General features: G+C 45.7%; 1 protein-coding gene across 5 annotated transcripts in view; it reads right to left on the reverse strand.

The window, feature by feature from the left end:
* ZW10 (zw10 kinetochore protein) overlaps positions 1–8,604 on the reverse strand; it is a 51,315-nt gene extending 42,711 nt beyond the window's left edge. For 2 of the 5 annotated variants that reach the window (XM_036324415.1, XM_036324411.1), the window contains exons 1-2: positions 8,405–8,604; positions 4,839–4,973 (exon numbers count right to left, since the gene is read on the reverse strand). In XM_036324415.1, the coding sequence (XP_036180308.1) occupies positions 4,839–4,973; positions 8,405–8,509 (240 nt within the window). In that variant the 5' untranslated portion in view covers positions 8,510–8,604. The other 3 variants (XM_036324413.1, XM_036324414.1, XM_036324412.1) reach the window with 3 other exon arrangements.
* Positions 8,605–12,847: the final 4,243 nt, after the last annotated feature.

The raw sequence follows: 12,847 nt of genomic DNA on the forward strand, positions 1-12,847 counted from the left end.
TAGTGTCCCTCACAATTGGCTGTGACCATGGCTCTAAGAGCTTACCAATCTTAGCTAATAATAGACAAACGTGTAAATTGACCGCCCCTCTGCTACACTCACCAGCCAAACAGGAGAGTATGCAAATTAACCCAACAAAGATGGCGGTTAATTTGCATACATAGGCACGAAGTGAAGACTGAAGGCTCTGACCGGGGCCACGAAGACTGAAGGCTCTGGCCGGGGCCGCAAAGACTGAAGGCTCCAGACAGAGCAAAAGCCTGGGTCCCGGGTGCCGGAGGAAAACCAGTGCGGCAGCCAGGGGAAGGGAAGGCCTATTGCACGAATCTCTTCATCAATGGGCCTCTAGTCCTTTATAATAAAAGACTTAAATGCAAATCGATTGAACAGTGGAACCACTGGTGGGATGACTGGTCACTATGACACGCACTGACCACCAGGGGGGCAGACGTTCAATGCAGGAGCTGCCCCCAGCCCGCAGGCCAGCCAAGGAGGATGCCAGTGGGGGCCCCGTCAGTCACCCCACAGAGGGAGGGGACCAGCAGGGGGGCAGGGGCGGCAAGCAAGCAGCACCAGGCCGGCCAAGGTGGGTGCCAGCACCTCCCCCCACAATCATCCCGTCAATTGTCCCTCCATTCGCCCCACAGATCGCTGGCCAGGCCTAGGGACCCTACCCGTGCACAAATTTCATGCACCAAGCCTCAAATAGAATATAAGCTGAAATGATGTGCACCATTTCCAAGTCTGAATCTTAAGAAAATAGGTGTGCCTTCTCTATGCATTCTCTTTGCCCTTAACCTCCAGCTATAATCTGCACATGGGGAAAAGACCAACTTCAACCATTCAAGCAACAACAAAATCCTAGTCATGCTCTCAAACGATAAAGAATATACATAACACTTGGTGAATTGTATTAAAGTGCAGATTCTAATTCAGTAGGTCAGGGTTGGGCCTGAGTGCCTCAGTTTCCAACAAGCCACTAAAAGCTGCCAATTCTGCTTCTCTACACACAGCTGGAAAACAATTATTTAGGGTTCTCTCACAGTTCTACACTATCTTGTAAATGAAGCAATAACTAGTCTTTAGCCCTAGACTATTTTTTTAAGGATGTTTGTGTATTAAGCAACTTAGAAAATAAGAGATGGTTTTTTCCCCCAAAGCAAAAAGCAGGCATGCTTACTACCCAGGTTCCCTAAACTCAGTTCTCTTCTATAATAAATCCACTGCACACTACCCTTTAGGAACTGGGGCTTGGGACACTGCAAAAATGCTCAAACTGTGGCTACTGTTGTGAATAATAAACTATCATCCTTCATCTCACACCCAAGGAGACTCATGTATTCTAATAGCATTCATGAAACAGTGGCAGGCTAACACTGACTTGCAAACAGTTAAAATCTCAGATCTCTTCCACAGTCCTTGACACAGACTACTAGAGTAGCTAGGCACTAGGTTGTAGAATCAGACTGCTAGCCTAGATTACTACAATTTAAAAATATGTATCTTGTTCGAGCCATTGCATTTCAAGTTTACTCACCCACTTTCTCACACTGTCTCTCTCTCCTCCTCTCTTTCTTTACAATAGTCTACCCTTTATCTTAATACAATTCAACTGTGCAACTCCATTTGGATACCCCTTAGAGACCCTATATTTAAACTCATTTCCCCTAAAAAAACCTATCCCTTCTCTAGATTCTCTATTGTAATGAATGGCATCAATAACCAAGTTCCCCAGTTATCCTAGATTCCTCCATCTTTCACTCCCCACATCAACAAGTCCAAAAGATCCAATTCTCTTAAATGTCAATAGGATTGGTCCACTTTTCTCCATCCCCACTGCCAGTGACTTCAGAGCAGGTCACCAGCCTGTCTTGCCTGATTACTTTATTTATTTATTTTTCTCATATTTCCCAGCTTTGTTTTTTTATTTAAATTCTTTATTGTTGAAAGTATTATATATGTCTCCTTTTCCCCCATGGATCTCTCCCCGCCAGCTCCCACTCCCCAGCACTTGCCCTTGCCGCCCCCCTACTGTATCCATTGGTTATGCTAATATGCATGCATACAACTCCTTTGATCCCTTACCACTGCCTCCCACCCTCCCCTGTCTTCCCCCTACAGTTTGACAGTCTGTTCAATGCTTCTATGTCTCTAGAATTAGATCTATTTTTGTTCATTAGATTATGTCGATCATTATATTCCACAAATGAGTCAGATCATGTGATATTTATCTTTCTCTGACTGGCTTATTTTGCTTAGCATAATGCTCTCCAGGTCCATCCATGCTGTTGCCAATGGTAAGAGTTCTTTCTTTTTTACAGCAGCATAGTATTCCATTGTGTAGATGTGCCATAGATTTTTAATCCACTCATCTGCTGATGGGCACTTAGGCTGTTTCCAAATCTTAGTTACTGTAAATTGTGCTGCTATGAACATAGGGATGCATATATTCTTTCTGATTGGTGTTTCTGATTTCTTGGGATATATTCCTAGAAGTGGGATTACTGAGTCAAATGGGAGATGCATTTTTAATTTTTTGAGGAAACATCATACTGTTTTCTTGCCTGATTACTTTAACTGCCTTCTGATTTCCCTCTCTCAAATTCCTGGTGTCCTTTCGTCAAACTGCAAGCAAAATGGGACTCCTAAAATTCAAATCTGATGTCACCCTTGCTTAAAATCCTCCATTGCTTCCACAGTCCCATTGAGACAACATCCACACTACCTACACCAGGGGTGGGGAATGTCTGGTCTGCAGGCTGTATAAGACCCGCAAAATCATTTGGTCTCGTCCTGCCAAGGCATTAGGAGTAAGTTAATTAAATGTCTGACCAAATATAGCAGGATAGTTTTTAAGTTGGTAATTTTGTATGGCCTGTGAATGATGTTATAAATATCCAAATGGCTCTTGGCAGAAAAAAGGTTCCCCACCCCTGACCTACACTGATATACAAGGTCCTTGCTTACCTTTCTAATTTCAACTCATGTCCCTCCCACCAAACCCTCTAAACAGTCATATGGAATATTTGCAACTCTCCAAAGTGACATCTCTCCATTACTCCCATGCTTCTGGAATGCCCCCTCTGTCAAACTAAAACACTCTTCCTAACTCTTCTGCCTAATTATCTATCACTTCAGATTTTGGTTTGGACACTATATCCTGGAGAAAGCCATTCTTAGCTACATCTCCTCTCTCTAACTGCATTATTACAATTTAGTATATATCATGCTATTTTACTCATCTATAGCAGGCTAAGATTCACATTTTAAAATAAAATCTCTCTAGCACTGCAACTATCAGTGTCCTGGCACATTATAGATGTTAAACAAATATACCAAATGACTGGATAAACCCCTTTATAATATCTACCTATTCAAAGTAATTCCTCTTCTCTAGCCATACACTTGAATCTTTCTCCTGTACGATAGGGCTACAAATCTTGAAAGTTTCTTACTAAAGCTAAAACTCCTCAGCTTCTTTCACTGCTCTTCAGATGGTATGGTGCTCAGGCCTGGACCTTCTCATTTAGAGCAGCCATCTTTCAAAATAAAACAACCAGAACTGAGTAAATTTCACCAGCCATAATCTGGCCAGCAAAAGATACAGAGCCCTTTAATCTCCTGTTTCAGACACTTCATTTCTGAAAGTACAGTCCAATATTGCACTATTGACTTCATTGATCAAACAAATACACATGGAAAATATTAGTTGAACTGTGCCAAAGTTGTAGAGTAACAGATTTATTTTTATTAAAACTTCAATGAGAATGAGTGGTATACTAGCTATTAAACAGATTTTTCCAGGTAACTAGTAGTTTCCCCACTTGTGATGCAAGTTTTATAGAGAATTTTGAAAACACATCTGTTCACTTTCGTTCTTTAATGACTTTCACAAAGAGAAGAGATTTGGTGTCTTTCTTAAAGACCTTTAGAATACCTCAACATCCTGATTTTGGATACCAATGAGAACTGAATAATAATTTAGAAATAGATGCTGAAGACATCAAACTGATATTTTGAGTATCAGTTTGATTTCTTTCAACTGCCTTTTTCCTACAAGGAAACTGAATAGGAAAAATATTGGTGAGATAATGTAAAGGGAAAATGTATTTTCAAATTATAAAGCAGATATTTCTGTTTCCAGAATGGCTTGCTTCTCATTGCGATGACATCACTCTGGCTAACATACTAAACATTCTTAAAACCTGCCAGACTTCCGATAAGAACTTTAGCAAGCACTAGTCCCAAAGTGACACAGTACTAGATGGGCAAGTATTCTGTGTGTCCAGCGAAAGTGGCTTTCCACACAAAGCAGAGTGGCGACTGGCAAACCAGGCCAACCTGCCAGAAGGCCAAGAGACAAAGATAGTGCTGAAGCTTGAATGTGTTAAGGCCAGCTGCAGGTATAAGAGATTGTTGGCCATCAGAGATTTAAGTATTTGGCCCTGGACGTGTCACTCAGTGATTAGAGCATGGGGCCACTCACAGAAGTGTCACAGGTTTGATTCCTGGTCAAGGGCACGTACCTGGGTTGCAGGTTCAATCCTTGGTCAAGGTGAATGCAGCAGGCAACCAATTAATGTGTCTTTTTCACATCTGTGTTTCTCTCCCTCCCCTGCCCCCCCCCTCCACTCTCTCTCTAAAGATCAATGGAAAAAATATCCTTGGGTAAAGATTAAAAAATAAATAAATACATAAATAAAATAATCTAATTTAACTTCCATCTACCACCAAGGAAAGTGAGGCTTCGAAAAGTTGTACAGAACTGAATTGTCTCAGGAATCAGGAAGCTGAACTGCCTCCCTACAAACCTACTCAATATAACAAACTTTTCTTACCTCACTCTCTATTCTGGATTTCAGCAGGTCAATATCATCAGACAGCTTATCCACCTGGGTAATCAGGTCCTGTGCACTCTGCATGCTGGGCAGGAATTCACTGTACTTCTTGCTAATCATACTGCATACTTCACCCTATAAGACAGAAACATTCCAATATGATGAGTAGGGAACTCTGTTAAAAATAAAAATGTGGAGAACCAAGATGGCGACATAGGTAAACACCTGTACTTGCTGCCTCCCACAACCACATCAAAATTACAACTAAAATACTTAACTATCATCGAGAACCGCGGGAAAGCTGGCTGAGTGGAAGTACTACAACTAGAGAGGTTAAGAAGAAAGCGCATTGAGACTGATAGGAGGTGCGGAGGCGCGGAATGGGCTGGCACCCGGGTGTGCCACTTTTTTAATCAGGAGGGAGATACAAGCTCCCACTTGCATATGGGGAGAAACTGGACTGTCTGGAATTGGGGCAGGAATGCGGGGGTGGGTTTCTCCCAGACGGAGGTGCTCGGGATGGCCACTGTTCCTGTGCTGGGGCCTCCCCAGTGCAGGGCTGACTGGCAGCCATTGCTGTTGCTCCACCCTGGACTTTCCCTGAGGCCCTGCCCCACCCAATTTATAACCCCACTCAAGCTGTGCACAGTGACATATGAATGGCCTGTCCTTTCTCAGCCTAAAACCTGTCAAAAAAGCTGCAACTGGGTTAGGGAGCCCCAAAGCTATCAAAAGAAGGCACAAGGCCAGCACCAGCAGCAGCCTGCCTTGCTTCACAGCTGGGCCTCATCTGGGCACTTCCAAACCCCATACAAAGAGGAGGAATCTGCAGATCTCTCTGTAGCTCCTGCTGGGTGGCCCAGGCAGTGGCTGACTTTGCACCTCCTTGGAGATCCAAAAGCAAGTGTACCCAGTGGTCAGTGTGAGACCATACCAGATTACAACTCCTCAGATCCATAAGTGACACACTCAAGGGGCAGACTCAGTGAGCACCAAAGCCCCACTGAAGAAAGTCCTGCCCCATAAGGGTGTCTCCTGCACAGCAACTCTTCCATGGTAGACACAGTCAACTGGCCTGGAGGTCAATTCCTCCCAGTGATGCCAACAGCAATCAAGGCTCAACTACAATAAGACTGTGCACACAGCCCACAAAGGGGTGCACCAAGAGTGTCCACCTCAGATGACTGCAAGGCTGAGCCCTGGGCCCTATAGGACACCGACTACACAAGGCCACTCTACCAATTCCAGGAGACATAGCAGCTCTACCCAATACATAGAAACAAACAGGGAAGCAGCCAAAATGCAGAGACAAAAAATCATGTCACAAATGAAAGAAACTGAAGAAAGCAAACTACTGGATAGAGAGTTCAAAACCACAGTTATAAGGTTACTCAAGAATCTTGTAAACACCTCCAAGGAACTTAGTGAGACCTTCAAGGATCTTAGTGAGAATACCAAAAAAATAGAAAGGACCAGTCAGAAATTAAGCATACACTGACAGAAATAAAGAATAGTATACAGCCCTAGCTGGTTTGGCTCAGTGGATAGAGCGTCAGCCTGTGGACTGAAAGGTTCCAGGTTTGATTCCAGTCCAGGGCACATGCGTGGGTTGCGGGTTCAATCCCCAGGATAGGGCATGCAGGAGGCAGCCAGTCAATGATTCTCTTTTATCATTGATGTTTCTATCTCTCTCTCCCTCTCCCTTCCTCCCTGAAATCAATAAATATGTATTTAAAAATAAAAGAATAATATACAGAGATCCAACAATAGACTAGAGCAGTGGTCGGCAAACTCATCAGTCAACAGAGCCAAATATCAACAGTACAAAGACTGAAATTTCTTTTGAGAGCCAAATTTTTTAAACTTAAACCATATAGGTAGGTACACTGTTATTAACTTAATTAGGGTACTCCTAAGGCTTAGGAAGAGCCACATTCAAGGGGCCAAAGAGCCGCATGTGGAGAAAGGCAGGGCCGGAAGTGCTCATGGTGAGCTATTATCAGCTCAGGTGATAGCCACCGATTTTAAGCAGACATCTAGCTGGAAAGAGAGTAAATGGAAAAATTAAATCCATAATCTATATCGCAACCAATCTATGACTTTCTAGCTTCTCACTTATAAAATTGAAGGCCTCGTTTAACCCTTAGTGGATGCGTCCCATCATCTCTTTTCATTCAAATGATAAACAACATCCTGAATGCTTTTTGCACTTCCATCATCTCTTTTCATTCAAATGATAAACAACATCCTGAATGCTTTTTGCACTGAGTCAGTCAAGGCTTTGGCAGACACAGAATAAATCATGCTTGCCCACATGTAGGTTCCGTTTGGTGGTACAGACAGGACACCCTAAAGCAACCGGAACAGAGAGTGCAATGCAGCGAGGGAGTTGGAGCCCTGCAGGCGCACTGGGTCCAGATGAGAGAAACCACACTGATACTCGGAGTACCAGTTGGATGTCTTCAGCATCTGCTTCTAGTCCCCCAGGGGATCCTTCTCACGCAGAAAAACACATCTGAGATGGAAAAATGGGTCAAACGACACGTAAAAGGCGGAGCAAGGGCAACATACGCAAAATCGAAGAGCTAGGAGGGGGCAAGGCGGGCCTGTTTGGAGAACAGACGGTACTTCCCCACGGGCTGAAGGTCCAGGTGGGGAAAGACACCCCGAGAGGGAGAGGCAGGGGGAGCCGGGCCGAGCGCACGGACAGGAGCCCCGTCCTCGTTCCGGCAGATGAACGTGCGGAAAAGGTCCACCACCTTCGCAAGGAAGAGATGCCGGAGACAGGGTTAACTCTAGGAACCCCTTTCTAAGTCATGTCTGCGCCTTCCTGGTCCACGCCACACCTGCCGCCCTAACCCCGAGGTGCGCGGCGCTCAGGGGTGTAAGTGCCAGCGGCCGAGGGGGGCCCGCACCCCCGGCGGCACCTGCGCGCCTTCCGGTCCGTCTCCGTCTCCAGACACAGGGCCCCAGAGAGCCATCCGCGCGCTTTTAACCCTCGGCACGGCCTCGGCCCGGGGACGGGGAGGAGGTAAACAGGAGGATAGGTGTTAGCAGGGACGGGGAGGAGGTAAACAGGGGGAGAGCTGTCACCAAGGAAAGTTTCGGCCAGGAGGAGGGCGCGGTCCTACAAAGCTGTTCTCCTCACCCACAGCCCGTACGAAGAGGGGGTGCAGGAACCGGGCGCTCCGGGGCGGAGAGGAGTCCTCACCGCGTCTCTCCCTCCCACACGCTCCTCCGCGGACCCCGGCGGCCGCCGACCCCGACTCCCGGTCGCCGCCGTCCCTCACCGGCTCCGCAACCTAACTCCTCACCGACGTTCCCCCGCATCGCCGCTGCCTCTCCTCCGACCCAGGCCGCCTCGGCCCCCACCCTCACCTGGGCTCCCCTCCAAACTCCTCCCAACCCACGGACGTCCAGCCTTCCTGCCCCTCATTCTTCCCACCCGGCCCCTCACCGGACTCGGCCGCACCCACGCTGTCCGCCCTCAGCCCCGCTCCTCTCCGTCCCGTCACACAAGGATCCCGCGTCCCTTTTTAGTCAGCCAACGGCTTCCCCGCCGGCACCTTGATCTCCTCCACCCGCCGGGTCAGGTGGCTGATCCGTGTGCCCAGATCCTCCTTCTCCAGACTCCCCGAGTGTGCCAGAACTTCCGTCACGAACGAAGCCATCCCCGCGACCGGGACAGACGCTCACAAAGTCACTCTCCGCAGCCAGCGCGGCAGCGCCGGTCCCGCCAGCAGCCGGGGTGCGCAGCCTACTGGGAAATGAAGTCTCGCGGGGTCCTGACTGCTGCAAGGAAGACGGCAGGAGCACTACAACTCCCAGGAGGCACCGCAACTCTCCTAGAGTGGAAATGTCCACGGCGTCTCGTAGGTGGCAAACTTAGGAGACGCGGTTTTTTTTCTGTACTTTTCAAAGCTTGCGTTTTTTCCCACGGTTTTTCACTAGAAGAAATAAATAAAATGTTTTTTTTACTAACCGCTCCTAACTGAACTTTACTCCATTTCAAAACGCTTACTTATGAAATTTACCTAGCCAGAAGACCCGACAAGCCCATCTTGAACTTTTTTCGTTAAATATTCACTGACCATCAGAGTCTAAATGAATGGTGCCCTCTAGAGTTGTGCAAAGAAGCCGCGTCGTGTCCTTTAAATAAAAGTCCGCCTATAATTGCATAGTCTTGTCGTTTATATTACATCTATACACACATATACATGTATATTACATCTTTGTACATATACATATATTACATCTACATAACACATTACCTGTGTATAGTATTTATATTACCTAGGACTGTGCAGAGTAGAACAAGATACTCAGCACATTCTATCAGATAATACAAGTCAATTTTATAAAAAGCTTTTAAAAGTTATTTCATTATTTAACTATGTCACATACTGAGAGAAGTTCATAATATACGTACAGTATGATTCCTTTTTGTAAAAATAAATAGGCATAGATACATACGTAGAGGTAAAGGATGTATACCAAATTATTCTCTCTGAGTGGTGGACTTATGGTATTTATTCTCTTTCCTTGTTTATCTGTTTTACTGCAAAAAACATGCCCTGCTTTAATTAAAATGTTATCTTTAATTTTTAAAAAAATTTCTCTTTGAGAGTTGACCCCAAGTAGATGTTGATACTAAGGTCCTTGTCAATCCTATATAATAAAAGGGTAATATGCAAACTGACCCTAATAGCAGAGCAACCAGGAATGACTGGTCACTATGACACACACTGACCACCAGGGGGCAGATGCTCAATGCAGGAGATGCCCCCTGGTGGTCATTGCGCTCCTACAGGGGGAGCTCTGCTCAGCCACAGGCCAGGCTGACGGCTGCCAGCACAGCAGTGGTGGCAGGAGCCTCTCCCACCTCCTCAGCAGCACTAAGGATGTCCGACTGCAGCTTAGGCCTGCTCCCTGCTGGCAAGTGGACATCCCCCAAGGGCTCCCGGGCTGCCAGAGGGATGTCTGACCGCCAGCTTAGGCCCGATCCCCAGGGGAGCAGGCCTAAGCCAGCAGGTGGACATCCCCCAAGGGGTCCCAGACTGTGAGAGGGCACAGGCTGGGCTGAGGGACCCCCCCCCAAGTGCACAAATTTTTGTGCACTGGGCCTCTAATATATATATATATATATATATATATATATATATATATATATATATATATATATATATATGTTTTTATTGATTTCAGAGGAAGGGAGAGGAAGAGATAGAAACATCAATGATGAGAATCACTGATGGCTGCCTCCTGCATGCCCCACACTGGGGATCAAGCCCACAACCCAGGCATGTGTCCTGACTGGGAATCAAACCGTGACCTCCTGGTTCATAGGTCGTGCTCAACCACTGAGCAATGCAGGCAGGGAAGGCCCTTGCCAATTTTAAGTGTCTGTGAGGCAATCTGTTTAACCTAGTGAGGCAAGGGCAGCTTCCTGTGACATGAGCAAATGAGATGAAACTGGGATTGATACAGGAGGCAAAAAGCACAGTCATGACATCCTAGGAGGTTCCGCTCCTGAAAAACAAATTAACTTCTGTTTGGTAGACATGTCAGCCTCACTTTAAATTATAAATACTGATAATAATAAATGCCCAGTGAAAGAAGGACCTGCAGACAAAATTCCTGAAAACATGTATTATATATTTCCAAGAGGCCCAGTGCACGAAATTCATGCACGGATGGGGTCCCTCAGGGTGGCCTGCGGTGACTGGGCCCTAGTTCATGCCCCCAGCCTTGCAGCCCCGTAGCCCTGCCTGGCACCCCGCCTTAGCCTGGCACTTCCCACTCACCTGCTCCACCATCCCACCGCGGTCCTGCTTTCATCGGGGCCCATAGGGGCCAGCAACATCTCCACTGCTGCCCACTGCCAGCACTGCGTCATTGACACCTGCCATGTTTTGCACCGCCCCCTGGTGGTCAGTGCACATCATAACGAGCAGTCAAATTCCGGGTTGGTCGAACCCTCACCCAAGGGGACAATTTGCATATTAGGCTTTTATTGTATAGGATTGAGCAACTACTATATGGCAGATACTGGGCTAGGCTGGGAATCCAAAATATGTGAGTCAATAATCCCAGGAAAATATGATTATTGCTATTTTGAAGGTAGATGAGAGATGGATCCAAATTTTGTGGGTCCTAAATCTTATACAGTTTTATGGGAGGTAAGGACTCTTTAAGGAAAAGAATATAATCCACCTCTGAGAAAGGTACAAAGGGCAGAGGAGGGGGAGCACTCAGTCTCTGACTAAATCAGGGAGGCTTCGCGGTAGGAAGGAATCTGAACTGAGACGGGATGGAGGTGTCACTTTGAGGTTGAGGTTCTGGTATCTTTTTCTAGGAAACAGATCTATGGGTACCCACAAGCATGACAGAAACTCCTCCAATCCTGGGGCAAAGAGGCCACTGGATAAACTGTTCCTCAGGGTTCCAGGAGAAGGCAGGGAAGAGCCAGAGTTAGGCTAAGGATGGAGAAGAAAGGGCATCAGGAATGGAGTGGGATTACTACACGTAAACAGTTGATGCTTGCAGGTCTGAATGAATACTTGAATAAATAAAAAGAAATGAATAAATAAATAGATACTGTTTCCCCTCTCTAACCTGACCTCCTTCGTGGTTCATATTTATCTTGGTTTATATATCTCCCAGTTCACAGATTTTCACAAATCATCAATAAAGGGCTCTGAAGAAAAGGCAAGGAAATAAGGAGCAATGTCTGAAAGGATTCCTTCTTGCAGCCCCGTAGCCCTGCCTGGCACCCCGCCTTAGCCTGGCTCTGCCCACTCACCTGCTCCACCATCCCACTGCGGTCATGGCTCACACACATGTGGCATGCCTGTTTTCAAGAAGAAAGTATCAAACACAAATCTGGATGATATATAATACAAGCAGACAGTGTTTCCAGGGATCTATAGTTTGCCATCATCTTGATTAGGACATGTGGTTGTTACAAGAGCAGCAGAAGGAGCCTACATTTTGAAAGCGTGTCCCCTTTGCTTCAAAATAGTATGAAGGAAGGGGGAGTGGGTGCAAGTAAGGATGAAACAACAGTGGTATAAATGGATAATTTTTTTTTTATTGCTTAAAGTATTACAAAAAGTATTACATATGTCTCCTTTTTTTTTCCCCCCGCCCTTGACAATCCCCTGGCCTCCCCTACCCCCCAGTGTCTTATGTCCATTGGTTATGCTTATATGCATGCATACAAGTCCTTTGGTTGATTTCTTACCCACCCCCCTCCTGCCCTCCCACCCTCCCCGGCCTTCCTGCTGTAGTTTGACAGTCTGTTCGAGGCAGCTCTGCCTCTGTATCTATTTTTGTTCATAAGTTTATAATGGTCTTTATTATCCAGAAATGAGTGAGATCATGTGGTATTTTTCCTTCATTGACTGGCTTATTTCACTTAGCATAATGCTCTCCAGTTTAAATGAATAATTTTTTAAGTGGATAATTTTTGAAATAGATGATAGGACATGAGATTTCCATTTGCTCTGCTTTTGTATATGTTTGAAATTTTCCTATAATAAAACCTAAAATAAAAAAGAATATTCCAGATGCTTTTGCTCTCCTCCTTCCACCACCACATCACTGATGATCTAATCAGACTGTTTAGGTGTTGAGACATCATGCAAATCAATCAGGATACTGGTTTCTCCTTGCTGGCTGTCCCGCACCTCTGCTAAATATGAATAGGGGAATACATTGGTCAACATTCATGTCTTTAGTAAATCAATCCCTATCTTCTTCTGTGTTTTGCCATAAAGATTAACCCTCACTCACATGCTGTGACACCACAAAACACTTCCCCCCTTCTTTTTTCTTTTCTCTGTTACCTTTTTTCCTTTTCTCAATATCATTTTTGCTCTGTTTTCTCTCTCCTAATTCTCTATTCTCTGGTGGTCACTTTTATTTGGATTACCAGTGTTGTGAGTGCATTCACATTTTCTGCCGATTTTCGTGTTTTGTCAGGTTGTATTTTGTGCTGTTCGGTCAAC

The sequence above is a fragment of the Myotis myotis genome, unplaced genomic scaffold (assembly GCF_014108235.1).
Source record: "Myotis myotis isolate mMyoMyo1 unplaced genomic scaffold, mMyoMyo1.p scaffold_m19_p_10, whole genome shotgun sequence".
NCBI classification, from domain to species: Eukaryota; Metazoa; Chordata; class Mammalia; order Chiroptera; family Vespertilionidae; genus Myotis; species Myotis myotis.